This window comes from Apodemus sylvaticus, chromosome 19, assembly GCF_947179515.1.
Source record: "Apodemus sylvaticus chromosome 19, mApoSyl1.1, whole genome shotgun sequence".
NCBI lineage: Eukaryota > Metazoa > Chordata > Mammalia > Rodentia > Muridae > Apodemus > Apodemus sylvaticus.
Window position 1 is genome coordinate 65,599,884 of NC_067490.1, and position 18,350 is coordinate 65,618,233.

The 18,350-nt window shown below is 34.5% G+C and overlaps 1 protein-coding gene and 1 long non-coding RNA gene across 2 annotated transcripts in view; one reads left to right on the forward strand and one right to left on the reverse strand.

Annotated features, from left to right (window-relative positions):
• LOC127669736 (uncharacterized) overlaps positions 1–18,350 on the forward strand; it is a 388,347-nt gene that overhangs the window by 130,324 nt on the left and 239,673 nt on the right. The window lies entirely within an intron of this gene.
• LOC127669730 (vomeronasal type-2 receptor 116-like) lies at positions 1,339–17,086 on the reverse strand. Its single transcript, XM_052163921.1, has 6 exons — positions 16,890–17,086; positions 14,317–14,608; positions 11,829–12,641; positions 9,919–10,146; positions 5,237–5,360; positions 1,339–2,243 (listed from the first exon to the last, which is right to left on the reverse strand). The coding sequence occupies exons 1-6, from the start codon at positions 17,084–17,086 to the stop codon at positions 1,339–1,341; spliced, it is 2,559 nt and encodes an 852-aa protein (XP_052019881.1).

An 18,350-nucleotide genomic window follows, 5' to 3' on the forward strand; every position in this document is an offset into this window, starting at 1 on the left:
TGCTTTGCGATTATACTGCCTACAAATTTCCTTAAAGATAATTTGGTGTCCCAAATAGTAACCTTTGTGGGGAGAGAATCGACAAATATGAAGGATTTAGTGTAGGCAAACACTCAATTGACTTTCTGGTAATGTCATTTTCTAGGAAACGGCATAATCAAAGCGTCTGGCTCCCCTTACATTCTTCCTGAATTTTTTGAGTCCAGGACATTAATCAGAACTGCATGGTGTGGTCAGACTCTGAGAAAAATTAGGTACTTACCGATATCAGTAATATTATCTATCTCTTCCATAACTGCAGTATAATAGAATGTTGACATTTCTACAAGCTTATTTTTATTTTATTTCATTTTGTTTCTTTATCATTATTATTATTATTATTATATTATTATTATTGTTGTTGTTATTGTTGTATGAATCGGCATCCCATAATCACAGCACTTTGACTCTTTTTTGTAGTATTTATTATTTTATACACTCCAAATTTTATTCTTTAATCATTTTTATTTTTGCAATAGTCATTCTCCCCTTCAGGTCTTCCCTGACTTTTCCTAATCTTATACATCATCCCCAACCTCCAAGAGAATATGCGCACCTCCACAAGCCCCAGACCTTAACAATACCTGGGCCCTCAAGACCCTCAGGGATTAGATGTGTCTTCTCTCAGTGAGACCAGTCCAGGCATTCCTATGCTGCATTTGTGTCAGGGACCTCATATAGGCTGGTATATGCTGTCTTGTAAGTGGCTCATTGTCTTGAAGTTCTTGCTTTATAAGGCTGGAATTCCTATAAGTCTTCCTCCTCCTTGGCTTCTTCTACTTATTCCCCAATTCAATAACAGGGGCCCTGGCTTCTGTCAACTGTCGGATATAATATTTCTCTATTTATGAGCAGAAAAAGAATATTTTCACACCCAGAGCTTGAAGAGTAGCTGAAAAGACAGCTTGTCTGACTGATGATTAATTGTTTGATTTGATTTGATAGATATTGTTATGTTTAGCCCTTTCTGTACTGTAACTCATTTTCTTTGCAATGTCTTGGGTCGAATTGCCTTATCATGTGTTATTGGAAGTTACCAGGGGAGATATCTCCATGAATACAAAATGATGAATAAAATTGTAATAATAATTTGAGAATTTTAGTTCTTCCAGAGGAAATGAAGCAAGTGAATGAGTACAAGGTTTCATGGACAATGTATGCAAGATAAGTAGATGATACCTTTACACATCACTAGAGGAACCAATGAGAGTGATTCTAAAACTAGATTCATGCACTGTAACCCAGTATCCCTTGGGTATGTAACAACTTTACATTCCAGATAATTTCAGAAATATTTGTTCAGAGATATGATTTCTCCCTAACCTTTTGGATAGAATTTCTCTCTGGTCTCATTAAAATTATGTAGACCTTGGGTGCAAAGATGCATCCAAGCATCCCTGCACTAGATGCCAAGATGGAGAAGATCTCCACAGCAACCATGCCCTTACCCTTGGTGCTATGGTAGACAGGGAGGAAGGTGACCCAGACACTGCAGAACACCAGCATGCTGAAGGTCAAGAACTTGGCCTCGTTGAATCTGTCAGGGAGATTCTTGGCCAAGAAAGCCACTGTGAAACTTCCAAGGGCCAGGCAGGCCAAGTATCCCAGGACACAGTAGAATGCAGTAACTGAGCCCTTGTTGCACCAAAGGATGATGTGGCCATGCTCAGAGTGTTCATCAATATCAACGAAGGGAGGAGAAACTGCTAGCCATATTGCACACAGAATACATTGGAATAGAGAACATATGGGGATAATGTAGTTGGGTGTCCCAGATACTAGGAAGTTTCTCAACCTTCTTCCTGGGTCTGTGTCTTTGAAAGCCAGAACCACAGTGATTGTTTTGGCCAGAACTGTGGAAAGAGCCACAGTGAACACAATTCCAAATGTGATTTGCTGCAAGATACAGGTCGCTCTGTTAGGATGGCCAATGAAGAAAAAGGAGCACAGGAAACAGAACATGAGTGACATGAGTAATAGGTAGCTGAGGATTCTGTTATTGGCCTTCACAATAGGAGTCTCATGGTGCTTGACAAAGACACAGAGTACCAAAGCTGTGAATGCAGAGAAACAGAAGGCTATTAAGGCAAGAGCCATCCCCAAAGTGTCTTCATAGCTTAGAAACATCACACCTTTCTGAATGCATTTGTTGTGTTCTGTGTTGGCATACTGGTATTCTGGACAATTCACACATTGGTCCATATCTGATGTTCAAAGGAAATTTTAGTTAGTGCTGCTTTAGAAATGTATTGACAAGATATTTCAAGTAAGGGTGTTAAAGAAACTTTTCAATGCTGCCTTTGATGCTGAGAATGGAATTTGAAGGAGATCACTGCACAGCATTGCTTTCACTTCATAATGTTCATGAAGATTAAAGGAAAAATACAACCAAGCATTTTTCCTTGTCTATGCAACTTTGTTGATTATATCATTTATAATGTAATCAGAAAGCAAATATTTCCTAAACCATTTAATTTTTTTTTTTTTTTTTGGTTCTATGTTGGTACCAAGTAGATTCTTGAATTTAGAGAAGATAAATTCATGAACCACAATGTGGTTGGGTATATTTTATAAATACAAGACTCTACCTTCAATGTTTCCTGAGGACATTGACTGTATTCTGAATTCATTCCCTATGACACATTGAGACTCTGACTTGTACTGGGATAAGAACTGTAATAGGTACTCAAGAATTCACTAGCTCAAAGTCATTGACATAACAACAACACTAAATTGAACAGATAGACTAGGTATGTTGTATATATGTATATGAGTACATATGCATATATGCATATATGTATGTATATAATTATATATTTATATGTGTATATATGTATATGTGTATGTGTATATATCTGTGCATGTGTATGTGTATGTTTGTATGTATGTATGTATGAATATATATATGTGTGAGTTTGTATGTGTTCATGTAAAATAGCAATTGCATTATTGAATATAAGTGATTCCTGTATAAGACATAAGAAGAAGTTAGAGAATGAGAGGTCATAACACATTAATTTTTGAAAAGCAGAATACATTAGAAAATAAGCCCTCAGATGTATCCTCATCTGGCAATAAGTGAACAAAATTCAGATTATTGTTGATGATATGCACTAATATTAGCACTGAAGAAAACAAACAACAAAAAAACCTCTGTAGTCACTTTGAACTATGAAGTCCATCACCTCGATTCCTTCTTCATTCAGAATGCTGAGCACTTTCATCCTTGCCTTATCTCTAATCTTATGGAACTCAGAGCCTTTGAAATATTCAACAATGAAATCAGTATTCAGAAATCATATGAGGATTATAATAGAGAAATCCATGAGCTAGAGTTGTAAGCCAGATGGTTTGTCTTAAACAATAGTACCTCATTCCTAAATTGTAACACCAACCACAGCAACAATATGAACTGAGGTTGTAATTGAATTTAATTTCCATGTTATTTCAGGGACTGTTGATGCACTTCCTTGGTTTTCAGAATTCTTACCTAGAAAATACTTTTGTGGAGCGCTATTGATAAGTTTTCTAAAAGGCTAAGAAGTTGGATTATGTATAAATATATTATTTTGTTCTAACCAAGAACCTGGTTCAGATCCCAGAACCCATGCCAGCTGTCTTACAAGTGCATATAAGTCTAACTACAGGGATATTTTTTGCTCAAATGTGTACCTGTACATGCATTATCCATCTCACACACATAAGCAATTAATGTAATAAAATATTTTGTGGAATTGTTGTGGATTCCTTTTCTGATGCTAAGTATGCTTTCTTTTGTACATCTAAAACAATTTCAGTATATTTAAAAAACTGAACTTAATGTACATTGAAATAAATGACTTCAAAATACATCTTCTGAGTTGGTGGCTTGGTTTTACTACATGCATCATAGGAATAAACTCAGATTGTAACCCTTAGTAACAAAGAATTTAACAGCTGAACCATCTCACAGGCATGATATGTCTTTTATGACTTTTAATGCACGGGGTGTGGGGAGCCAAAAAAGGGGAAATCATTTGAAATGTTAATAAAGAATATATCGAATAAAAAAGATTTTTAATTCATAATATAGAATGAATGGCAAAAAATGGAAAAGATAATCATAAACTTTTTATATTTTGCGAATACTAAATAATTATTTTAATAATGGGTGTGGTATGTAATAAATTCATTATATATTCTACATTTTGCATCAAATCTTATCCCCTACTTCCTGGATTCATATCACATCTGGCATTGAACATGGCCCTCTGAATATTAAATACTTAGCAGTTCCTCATAAATTTGCAAATACTTCAGTCTTATATATTAATCTTATAGAGAACATGGATTATGTACCTATCAGTCTCTGTACTGGCTAGTTTTGTGTGTCAACTTGACACAGGCTGGAGTTATCACAGAGAAAGGAACTTCAGTTGGGGAAGTGCCTCCATGTGATCCAGCTGCGGGGCATTTTCTCAATTAGTGATCAAGTGGTGAGGGCCCCTTGTGGGTGGTATCAACTTTGGGCTGGTGTTCTTGGGTTCTGTAAGAAAGCAGGCTGAGCAAGCAAGGGGAAGCAATTCAGTAAGAAACATCCCTCCATGGCCTCTGCATCAGCTCCTGCTTCCTGACCTGCTTGAGTTCCAGTACTGACTTCCTTTTGTGATGAACTGCAGCATGGAAGTGTAAGCTCAATAAACCCGTTCCTCCCCAACTTGCTTCTTGGTCATGATGTTTGTGCAGGAATAGAAACCCTGACTAAGACAATCTAATAACCTAGTCCAAATGTTTTTATAATATATTTGTTTCTTCACACGGTACTTTTTTTTTGTAAATGGTGTGCATAATCATATATAGGAAAGATATATTCATGAAATTTGACTAAATTAATGCGCTTAAATTTTGTAAATAAATTATAATGTACCTGTAGTTTTACAATGGGTAAATTATTGGGAATATCTTATGGAGACTTCCTTCAAATTCCAGTTATATTGTCTAAAGTATTTCTTTGTCAAATGTAATCTGCCATGAATTTGAAATGAGTCAATAAGTGGGTCAAGGCACAAGGTATGTTCATTTATTTATTTGATTTTGGTAGGATTTTTTTAACGATATTTATATCTACCTCTAGTAAATTAGATATGTGATATATTTTATATCTGTAGTTGGATTTTAGTTGATGTCATCATTCCAATATGGTGCAGCAAACACTCACTTGTTTCATTAGAAATTTCATTTTCAGGGCAGGGGCGACAAACAAAACAGCAGGCTGCCATGCCCTCCTTCCAGAATCTTCTAAATCCAAGACCACAATCTGCAGTGCACACAGAGGATGGCATCTGAGAAAAAAATAGAAACATACTGGTAAAGAGTTTTAACTATTTCTTTTATGTTTTATATAAGCACATTAAATTTTCAATAAGCTTATTTTATGTATACCAAATGATTGCCATTTCATTCTGTCCATTGTTTGATGAACAGCTATGAATATTGGAAATACATTTAGGGATTGTTGTTTGATTGTTTCTGATTATCTAGTAAGTCAGAAAAAAGAACTGATAGTGAACCATGATCCAAGATTACAGAGAATGTATCCAAATTGTTTTTATTTTATTATTTTCAATTTGGCAATAAGTGCTGTGAACAGAGGGAACTTAATTGAGATACTTTCTCACTGAACACTAACCTGTCCTCGTATCATTGAAGCATTTTATTAATTCATAATTAATATAGAATTGCTCATCTCATTGTGGGCAGTTGAGCCAGTATATAGTGTTCTTTTAAGATATATGCTTTAGTTCCAGTTTCAGATATTCACACTTGTCTTTCTATGATCATAATCCATCTGTTAAATCACCCCTGCCGCCTCACTTTGCTTATGATCAAAGTTTAATTAAAACAAAAAATAAGCAAGTTTGTATTGGATGAAATTTGCAACAGGAAATATATTTCTTTAAATTACAGATAAAAAATATGGCCTTGAATCAATTAGCCATGCAAATCATGAGAAAATGTAAAAAAAAAGCCAGTGAAATATGGAGACACTGGTTTAGTAAGATGGTAATTGACAAGTTGAAGTGTAGTGTTCTTGAATATGGAGTGTTTTATGAAGTGAGAATGCTCTAGTATGGATGCAAATACTGGAGAAAGCTGGATAAAACTTAGATTGTATAAAGTTCATTGAAGAGTTGAAGAATTCTTCCTGTGTTTTTAAAATTGTTGAAAGAGGGTCTTACCATGAAGTATCAGTAGGTTAATACTTCTAATGGAGATCAGGGTATATTTTCTCCTTTTTAGCCAATCATTTTCTTTAAATTTTTGTTAACACTTTGTAATTCTTAAAGACAATTTTAAGTTAGAGTAAGAGAAATGGGCATACTTTGATATGTTATGTTAATTTATTCTAAGGTAGTCACTCCATATCACACATGGCTGATTTGGAGACACAAGATAGGGCAGACTGGCAAGAAATATACACAGATTTTCAGACCACTGCCAATTAATTGCCTGGAAAAAAACATGAACCAAAATATCTACCTGGTATTATTCTTGACATTCATGGATAATAATTTTCTCTGCATGTATTATAATACTGTCAATAGATTTGTCAAACAAAAATGTTCTAATATCAATATGTGTTCCTTGTTTTCTTTCACTTGTTTTGTTTCTTTATCTCTAAATGAATCTTGTGCTTAATTAAAAACCATGCCTGAATATTTTGGAAAATAATGTAATTCTATATTTTGTGGTGTATTACATTTTATTGATGCGCATATGCTGATGCATGCTTGCATCCCTGGAAACAATTCTCCATAGGAGGAAGATAAGATGGGGAGCAGAAAAAAGGGACGAATCGGGTATGGGAGCAGATGGAGGAGGACGTGTACAGAGGGTCAGGAAATTGAACAGTAATGGGTAGCAAAGGGGGGTGGTGAACTGGGGTTGCAATCTGAAAGTCCAAGATGCCAGGAAAGCAAGAGCATCCCAGGACTCCACAGGGATTACATGAGCTGAAATGCCTGCCAAATGGGAGTGAGAACCTGTTGCAACTGCATCCCGAGGTTAGGCATGCCCCCATCCTGACCATGGTTGAGGTATGGGGACACCTCCCCCATCTCCAAAAGTTTAACCCAGAATAGCTAGTGTCTAAGGGAAATACATGGACAAAGAATGGAGCAGAGACTTTGTGAAAGGCCATCCAGATTCTGCCCCATCTGGGGATCCATCCCACATGCAGACACCATCCCATTTACTCTTGTGGATGCCAAGAAGTGCTTACTGACAAGTGCCTGATATGGATGTCTCCTAAGAGGCTCTACCAGATCCTGTATAATACAGAAACAGATGCTCACAGCCATCGATCACACTGAGAACAGGGACCCCAATCAAGGAGTTAGGGGAAAGAGTAAAGGAGCTGAAGTGGACTTATGTGACGTCAATGGGAGGGGAGACCCTTGGTTCTGTGAAATATTGAAGCTCCAGTGTAGAGTAATGCTCGGGGTGTGAGGTGGGATGCTTCAGGCATTGAAAGCTCTGAATAAGAGCTCTGAATACCTGGAAAAAGAACATATGTCAAGAGATAATTCTCCATTTCTACATTAACTGGAGTAGGATATGCACTGATGTTTTAAATGTGAGAAATAAGGAAAGAGGTAGGATATGTGTGTGTGTGTGTGTATGTGTGTGTGTGTGTGTGTGTGTGTGTGCGTGTGTATAATACATTCTTTCTATTTACCTGCTTTTTCTTTATAAAAAATATTAAAGTACATTGTGATAAATGATGCTTTATATGTCCATGCAGTGTGCCACACTGAAATATATGAGAGGTTTCTAAGTCACATTTATTGTCAGGTAGTGCTGACTTAAATATGTTATAAGCAGAACAACTCCAAACAATAATACTTTTCTCACTAAATGAATAGAAAGCTGACAAAAATCCAAAGTAGGGAAAAGAATGAGCAATCCAGAAGTATCAGCAGTTGTGGAGGTGTACTAACTCTGATATATGTGCAGGCAAAACTGAGAATTGGTCTCATCCCCAAAACCTCTTGAAATCCTATCTACAATAGATGGAATAATCAAGTGGAAGCAATGAATTAGTTTAATTTGCGGACAAATGTCAATGTGATTTTATTTTCATGTTTATGCTCCTAAGGCCTGAGGACATTCAGTTTACATAAAATTGATTTCCAGCTATAGCAACAGAGCATTTAGGGGTTAAAAAAATTTTGTCACTGTCTTTTGCATTTGGGAATTATATTATGATTAATGAGTGATAAAAGAAGCTACCAAAACTATTTGGCTACCATATTTTTGTGTTTTTACTGGCATTGATAAAGGGAAGTCTATTTCATGGTTTTTATGTAGCATTCCTATTGACATATATCATCATTTTATCTGAGGAATCCCTTTTGCAGTTCAATATTATTACATTTTAGGAGCTTCCTATTACACTTATTAACATGAACATATGGACAAATGATTTCCATCAATAACTCCATATGTTCTGATAATAGAATTTATAGTTTGAATTAAGGTTTCAAAAATAAAATATTCTCAGTACTAAAACAAATATTACTATCATTAAATTGTCTATCATCGTCTCATGCTTAAAACACTACTGTTCATAAAACATATGAAGTAGGATTTTCTGCACATTTCACATAGTTCCATTTCATATGTCTAGTTAATATAATGTGTTATGAAATTTTTGTATTATTATGATATCTTAGTTTTTGTTTCATCTTCTTTTATTTTATTATTCTCCCATAAAAGGTGTCGTGTTCTAATTTAAAATAGCATGGATCTGCTGGGAGAGGAAGATGGAAAGGAATTAGTATTAATTCTGGCATATTAGCAAGAAAAATTTTGAATGGGTCACATCCCAATTGAAGGAAGGGAAACTATAATTAGGATATATTACACAAGAATAATAAGTTATATTCAATAAATTAAAAAATGACAATTTCAAATGTATCGCTGTTCTCAGAGAATGATCTTTCTATTGTGTGCTGTGTTCCTTTGGCGTTTTGTTTTTAATCAAGTATATTTTTCTCTAATTTCCTTTTATCCTTATATTCCACAATATAATGTTTTCCTCCATATTGATAAAGAAACATTCTCCTCTTATATGTGAATGTGTCCCCCTGCCTTTGTAGGCAACCAAGGAATGTCTTAAAAAATAAACCAGGCTTGTTTCGTTGATTTAATTTAGAGAATGTCAGCACAAATGTTTAATTATAACTGAAAATAATTAGTTAATTTTCTCTGGTTCTTGTTACTGCTGTATTTGATGTGTTTTAACAGAGATATCCTTGTCTCTTTTTCCAGAGTTTTCTATATATTACTTTTACATTTTATGAAAAAGTGTGAAGGGCTTCTTCAAATTTATTAAAATATGATGTTTCTGTGACTTTGAGTTTATGTAATTGAGTTCATTAGTGAACTTGATAAGTGTCATTTTATTGTATGGGAAAACACTTTTCGGTATATTGACAAAGATTAGCAATTGTGACTTATTATTACATCACAGTAACATTAGTCTCTCTCGTATCAACATCAGTTCCAGAGGTTTAAGGGAGGAGATTACTGCATAATATCAACAATGATATGAAGAGAATTTTGTTAATTTAAAGGAAAGTATACCAAACATTGGTGAAGAACAGTTTTATATTCATTAAATTTCAGAAAATAATTCTGATATGAAAAGGTATATTTTATGCATATACACAATCTTCAAAGATTTGGTAAAAATATGTCAAAATGAAAAAAAAATCATAATACAGGAACGTTGAAATTGGTCCCTGATGTTAAAAAATATTTCACTTCAAAATGCTGCACTGTATCCCCTTGACAGTGTTTACTGCGTATATTAAAAATCAGTTAGTACACACTCACCTTTCTACTTCCTGTGGCCAAGTCAATCATGTTTCCATATAAGTGAATGTGTTGACCATGTGGAAAATATGGGCTGAAAGTTCCTATCTTCACCTTAAACCCAAGGCGTTGAGAGAGATTCCCAAAGTGAAAAATGTCATAGTCTTCCTTCAGCATTACTCTCTGTTTCATAATCACTTCGTCCCCAAGAGAATTAATGAAGTGGGTCTTTCTCAGAATGGAATTAATCTAAAAGGATTTCACTATAAGGTTATACTGTTCCTTTAAGACATAAAATGTTTCTGATTTTATAGTAAGTACAACTTCACTTAAATGTTGAAAGAGAGAAATTTCAAAAAAGCAATTGGAAAAATGAAAGTATCTTATAGCCCACGAACTTCAATTCCCTCAGTGAAGACTACAAAACACAGACAATAATGCAGAACCAATAAAGTTATGTAACACACACACACTCACACACACACACACACACACACACACACACACACAGAGAGAGAGAGAGAGAGAGAGAGAGAGAGAGAGAGAGAGAGAAAGAGAGAGAGAGATACACATATTAACACAGTGAGAGGCTCTTATCTTTACCATGTTACACATGATACAGCTACACACAAATACATACACGATGACACTCATATGTAAACATTCAAGCAGAAATACATACATATGTACTCAACTAAAGACAAAGATATGAAATCACACAAAATACACACACTGGGACACAGACACAGACATACACACACACACACACACACACACACACACAGAGAGAGAGAGAGAGAGAGAGAGAGAGAGAGAGAGAGAGACTCACAACAACACACTGGGAAAGATAAATATATAAGCAGCATCCGTAAATGATATTGCTTCATAGAGAAACATTTCCTCATACCTAATGACCAAAAGGGAGGGAAAAGCTAAGCAAAGCACAAAGAAATAGGCACATACATAGTAAAGCAGATAAAAGTAGGTATAAGTACAAACAAACACCCACAAAATATATAAAATGGTACACAAAGACACATACTCTGATGAAACACAAAGAAACATACACACATATATAAACACACCTACAGAAAGAAATTCATGCATAGAAGAAATGTTGCTCACTTCCACAGTCATACAGAAGAATAAACATGTATGTATATAGCAACACAAACATAAACAGATAAACAAGCAAACAATATACAGGTATTCATGAATATATATACATAAACACACACAAACAGTAAGAAAGATACTTTCACATATAAACACATTTCTATACATTGAACTGAACACCAACACTACTTCTTGTTTAATTACTCTCAAAATACCTAGATAGTTATACAAAGCCTTCACTAGTGGTAGAATCACAGCAGAACCCCAAATGAAATCCTTCCTTAAAATTATTTCCATATAATTGACAAACATGAATCAATACTCATCTTCTCATCATGTAGAAAATTCAAGAGGAAGGATTGTTTATATCTAATATCAGAAGGAATGCTGATGGATATCTGAGTGCCCTGTATGAATCCACAAATTTTCCTTTATAAATGAGTCATTTTCCATTAACATTTATACCAAATATTATACTTCGTCTTTTTTTAAGATTTATTTATTATTTTATGTACGTACACTGTAACTGATTTCAGACACACCAGAAGAGGGCATCAGATCTCATTACAGATGGTTGTGAGCCACCCTGTGGTTGCTGGGATTTGAACTCAGGACCTTTGGAAGTGCTCTTAACCACTGAGCCATCTCTCCAATCCCTATACTTCGTTTTTTTTTTTTTTTTTTTTACGAAATATTTTCAGAAACCTATCTATTTTGAAAAATATTACCTATTTTGTTAAGCATGGGCTTCTGAGATACTCTAAACATCTCTGCAATTGAAGACATCATATATCATTCAATAGAAGAAACTCTACCTTCAAGCAGTGAGAACTGGCTCCTTTCCCATTGGCTATCGCCTGATTATCAACCTGATGCAGATTCACCTGATGGAGTGAATGGGCCATGGCATACACAGCATTGTATATGTTATGACTAACATCACTAAAGGACATGTCAAATGTGTGTTCCTTTAGCCATTCCAATGTGGCATTGGATGAATAGTTCTTCAGTATTTTACAGTTAGGTGCTGAGGCTTCATAGTTAAAGTACTTCCACTCTGGCATTACTAAATATAAATCTGAGCTTCTTAGATGGCTCCAGGTCTTTGCAAAATTTTTAAAGCCAGAAATCTCACCATGGTGGTGTAAAAAAGTAAAAGTCCCAAAGAATGTGCCATGGGTTAAGTCTCTCTTACTGGTAGGGAAATTCCATTGTTTGGTGGTGACCCATATTCTCTGTATAACTGGAGATTCCCACATTCTTAATCCCAATTCAATAATACTGTATGTTTCCCCATAAATGATAATAACATTTGTGGATGACATCACAATTAGTTTGTAGTAAATTTCAATTTTTTCAAAGAATGAAATCTCAGAGCCTGACATCATGTTCACAAAGGCAAAGCAAATTTCCTTGATTTTGCTTTCTTTTTGCAACTCTGAGAAAAACTGTTGACCTTGATCATCATTTGAGATGACAAGGCCTACCCAGTTCCAGTTGAAGTAAACTATGAAGGAGACCATTGCCAATGCTAGAGATGTGTCCTTTGGTTCCATCTGATAGAGATAGGGAAATTGTTCATCATCACTGAAAATGGAATGGAAAGGTCCATAGGCAAACTGAAGGAACTGTAATACAGAGAGCAGGATAAGGTGTAGCATATTTTAAAAACTTGTAATCATATTTACCCACAAACAGTTGATTGTCTGTGACTTTTTTCTCATCTCTGATTCAAGTGAGCAAATGTGGAAGCCTGGTACTTCCACCTCTAATGGGAAAAACAAGCAGAAATTTTTGACAGTGATGCAACAAATCATTTCCACATTTCATAATAACTTCTGTTCTGTCTTTCAGTTTTAGTATCGCTATCTGTGTTTTCAATGTTTGGAATGAGTTTAACATATTTACAACTTGAGAATGTTTTAATAATAATTTTTAAAAAGGCATTTTAGCCTTTATCCCAAAATATTTCTTCTAAGATTAAACAGGCAAGTCCTGTGCATAATACTGCTTTAGATTTTAGGAAAACGCATTCTTTTCTTGACCTATTTGAAGGTATTCTTTGCACACTAGAGGTTTTGAGTCACATAGACATGCCAGAGATGTCCTTTTTAGGATTAAGCTCCAAATGCTCTGTGAACATCTGAATCTGTGTCTCCTCAGGAAACAGATAGTCAGAACAAAGTAAATTTAAAAATGTAAACAACATTTGGCAGCCTAAAAGTATTATCAGCTGATCAGATTAAAAAAATTCTTCATACAAATACCCATGAAAGTATGTGTCAGAATATATAGAACTCATAATTTGTGTCTCCTGAGGAAAATATATGGAAACAAAGTTAGATTGGATGGAGTTATCCTCTCCAGAATAAGTGTGTTATAATGATGCAAAAATAATTCTGTGGAAAAATATGAAAGAGTGAGGTTTTGGATCCCCATAACCAATCGTTCTTAGAAAAGTTTACTTGTGAATGGCCACTCTTGTATCTTGTGATAAGGCAACAAATAAAAATAATATATGACATAGCAGTAAGTTCCACAAAGACAGTACATACGCATTACATTATTAAAGAAAATGACTTAAAAATACTAAAGCAGTATGTTTTTGAAACTTTTGCCAGAGGCTTTGATGACAGTTGTTACTCTGACACTTGCTGGTTGGTCATACACTCACTGGTAGTAAAATAGCTATCTCCACAGACTGGATTGGGGGTTTTTAGCATGTCTCGTTCCACTGACACCTCACTAGCAGCCAGGCTAAGAATGGGCTCTCATACCTTTGCAAAAAATACTCCACATACTTAAAAGTCAGGTTACAAAGAAAATGCTTGTAAAACACATTTCTGTTTAATTTCTGTTCACCACCATGATTGCAAATCATAACTCTGTCATTTTACAGTTTATCAATGATAACCTAAACGATTATTTAAGATGATCATAATACATATCTGGGGACAGAAATAATGTGTTCTATATTTTGGAACAACATGATTAAATCTCAGCTTACTGGGATTTGAATAAATAAACACACTGTCTGCCAGTCAGTCAAGGCGGCAAAATATTTTCGACCAAAATACCAGACTAAATTCTCCATGGCCTTCTCTATTACTCTTTTCTGAAATCTGTCGTGTTCTGGAGGTGGCCCATAGAAGAAGGACTATCATGTTCCTGATTAGTAAATACCCTGGATCTACATTGCTTAACAAAAGCATAAATCCTATCTCATTCGTTAACTTTCATAATATCAATCAAAGTCCCCCAAAGAGACATAATGTTACAAATTCCTGGCCAATGATAACTCACACGTGGAGATACAAATGTGTTCAGGTATATCCAGAAAGTATAAGATGTTTCCCAATAGGGTCCTGTAAGCAGAAATGAACACATTGTCTCTTCATTACATAAGTAATTAGGAATAGGCATTTCATTTTTTTCATGAAATAAATAAGGTGTAGGTGTTAGAGTTCTTCCATCACAATGGCCCAAAGCGTATTTTATAATCAAAGACATATTTGGTAAAAGGTCAGGATTCCTGTTGATTTCATCCATTGAAAATGCCAATGCCAAAGCATATTTGTGGTTTTTAGTGATTTTTCTGAAAAAGATTACAGTGTTTATTATAGACAGATGTCTATACATGATCATTTCCAGTCAATAGAAACACTATTCTGTACTGGAAGTTTTTGCATCTGACCACTAAAGATGCAAACAAATGGATTTATTTGTGAGTTTGGATTGGCATGAGAATCTGGATAATAGCAAATACTTTAAAAGTTCAAGACAGTGTGTATCCCATAAATAAGATATTTTGACCTCATCCACAGCGAGCATTTCCATTTGTTTTTCAGTGCTTGATAAGAAGGTAAAGATATTGAGAAAACTGTAAATCTGGCCATGCCTTCATTTTGAAATTCTTGATCAATGTAAAAATAACAATGCTTTGAGAGCCATTAAGTTCATGATATTTTCTTGTAAAATTAACTGGATTGATTAAGGGAGTGAAAACATGATTTAACAGTCTTTCAGCAGATATATTTGGTTCCTGTACTTAAAATCACTTATAATTAGTGAATCATCTATCCTCATCTTGTAAATTTTTCTTTCAAACTGTTATTGAAATATTGTCTAATGATTTATTTTTAAATACATTCAAATATCAAACATGCATTTCATAATTTATAGATGTGTATGCATATGTTTGTATGTCTTTGAAAAAAGGATTATTTGGGACATAGGAAGGGAATACATCCAAGTATTTTATAAGATATATTCTGGAAGGTATTCTTGCTTCAAATGTGCAGGAATACACTTTTGTCAGGTACGTACTGCAGAGATTAAGTGCTTGTCCCACCATCCAAGTATCATTCACCTACTTCTATCTACATAGGAATATGATATATTCACTCTGGGCAATTCTAATCATTATATCTTAATTTCTTGGAAACATCTTTGATAAGCTTTATACCTACACTAAAACAATGCCAAAATTATACTGGGAAGTACAGAAATAAGAAAATTGCAATAATATTTGTATGTGCCAGTATTATCTGCATATAAAATAATAGAGATAGAGCTGTATATTTAATGATTAAAATTGAAGTCAATACAATGAGATTTTCATCGAAAATATATGCCTGTGGTGTTTTCCTTCTATAGAAAGTGGATCATTTTAGAATATCCTTTATTTCTACACACAAAAAAATCTCAAATAAAATTTTACTAATAAACAAAAGAAATATGAGGAGAGATATCATGTAATACTCAAACTACTACACATTGCAACTAAAGTTTAGGAAGCATAAGTTCCTTAAGTTGTCTGTGTATACTTGTAGTCTAAAGGGCCGTGTTTTAAAACAACTATCAGTGATCCACCAAAATGGGTATTGATATTACATTGTTAGTATGTGCACCTATATTTCTTAAAATTGTAAAAAAGTCTCACAAGTTATAACTATCGTTAAAGGGTCAAAAGTGAAAACATGTTTCTTAAATAATGACAAAAACCTAATATACAACTCCTCAAATGTTCCAACTATACCACAGCACAACTGTCACCCATGCCAGTGACAAGTCACCACTGTTATTGATAGTTTCAATATTCAATGAATGTAAACATATCATTACATCCACATGATTCAATGTGTTTTACTCTAAAGAGTAAATGCCAAACTTATCTTTATAAAACATAGAAGCCAGTGATATTACCTGAACAGCATGAAGCACAATGCCACAATTCTTTTGTATTTCATGTGTTAAAATACTTGGATGTCTTGCCCTCTGATGACCTAAATATTCCTTGCCCATATATATAAAAATATGTCTATCCAGGGATTCAATTGAAATATGTATTGTGAATGTAAACATATTATCTTTCTGAACTTGATAAAGCATTATAAAGCAAGAAGTGACCACTTGGAATAAGTTTGAGAGAGTTAGTTTGCATATATATAAAGTTCTTAACAACTATGTGTGCCATGAAAATTACAGGAATCAGCATATGCTCTATGCTTTCAGCAACCCACTGAAAGAAAGCCTTTGAGCAAGTTTTTGACCATTTGTTTGCATGTACTTGGGGGTACAACACAATGAAATATTATGGGGTCAATTTCAATAAGCTGTCACTCTCTAGAGTGCAAAATAAACTATTAATAGGAGGGCATTATGTGAAGATTCAGTATAGATAACAATTTATTCTTCAGCTTGCAGGCTTCACTGAGGAAAATAGCATTGATTATGTTAAAAAAAATTAAGGTTGTTTCTTTGTGCCCAGATTTAGCAACAGGATAGAAGACTCAAGGATTTGTCTGATATTCATCCTTAGACCACACAAGAAATATTCTAGATGTTATTTACATAGAAAATACAAATGAACTTACAGGATATCCAGAGTCTGGTTGAAATAACTTTTCTCCATAGATGAAGGAACTGCCCCAAGAATGAAGGAACAAGTTACATCCAAATCTTTATCCTCAACTTCGTTCAGATTTATTCTCCAAAAGCACCTGGGATCAACGTAATTGGCCATGAGAAGTGGATAGCTGAGAAGGAAGGGGACTACCATCAAGATGAACATATTTATTCTGCCTGCTTTAAACCCGGGCAGTATGGATCGTTAAGTGCCATGAATATCAGTACAGAAAATTTCTGCCTGCTTTTATTTCTCTTGGCAAAGGAGATTCATTGTTTTTCAGATTATTACTAAGCCATGGAGGCATCTTAAACATTCTGTTCCTTGAGGCTCTGCACCTGGTGTCCGCAGCCCATGTAGGTAATTAGGATAATTTATTCTCAAGTTAAGTGATGTCACTAGTGTTTGTGAATCCCTAGTAGGAAGCCTTTTTGTAAAAGTTTTAATCTTCGAAAGTTTAAACAAGGTGATTATGTGAACACAGTTAAAAATTATGTCAGTGGATTGTATTTGATGATACCCAGTGAGACATCCAATAACACACAGGATATTGTATTACAAAGTCCAAGTCAGGAAGATGCAGTTTCATGTTTATAGTCACTGAGATTCACAGTACATATACAGTATGGTTAACATACCACCAGTGACATGAACAAAATACCTTAACAAGGCCTGTGCTTCCAAAGTCTTGAGGATCAATAAACATACCAAATCAGAAATATATTTTAATCCTGTTTATCCAAAATTATACAGCTATTCCAAGATCCACAGTTAATTTACATTGATTTTACAGGTTCAACAAGATCCAGAGAAAATGACATAGTTTGTGCTTTTTTTTCTTTCTTTCTTTTTATTGGTTATTTCATTTATAATTTACTTACATTTCAAATTTTATAACCCTTCTAAGTTTCTCATCCACAAAAGCCCCATCACATTTCCCATGCCCTGCCTCTCTGAGGGTGCTCCTCCAACTGCCCACCATCTCCTGCTCAGCACCCTACCATTCCCCTACCCTGGGTCATTGCAGAGTTTACTGAAAATTGTACAGTCATGAGCCCCTTTGATTTGAACTGAAAGAAAGCAGAATGTATGTAGGCAACACATTGGTTTGAGTGATAGTATACATAATTATGTGTTTTAATGCCACAATCATGTTTAGTGTTTTTTTGCACTGGATATTGCTTTACATTTAAAGATCAATGTTTTCCATATGTATGACTTCTGGTTCTGTGACAAGCTGTCCTAGAGGGCTGAGACTTGTGTCTACTGGAATGTGAATGGAGAAATCTTTAATAAGAATTCTGTGCAAAGAAAATGCTCAATTTTTAAAAAAAATTCTATATATCCAGTTTTATCACAAATATTTTTCATCAAAATCTCCAATTTTATCAGAAGAACGTTCTATGTACTTGCAGAATTAGTTAAGAAA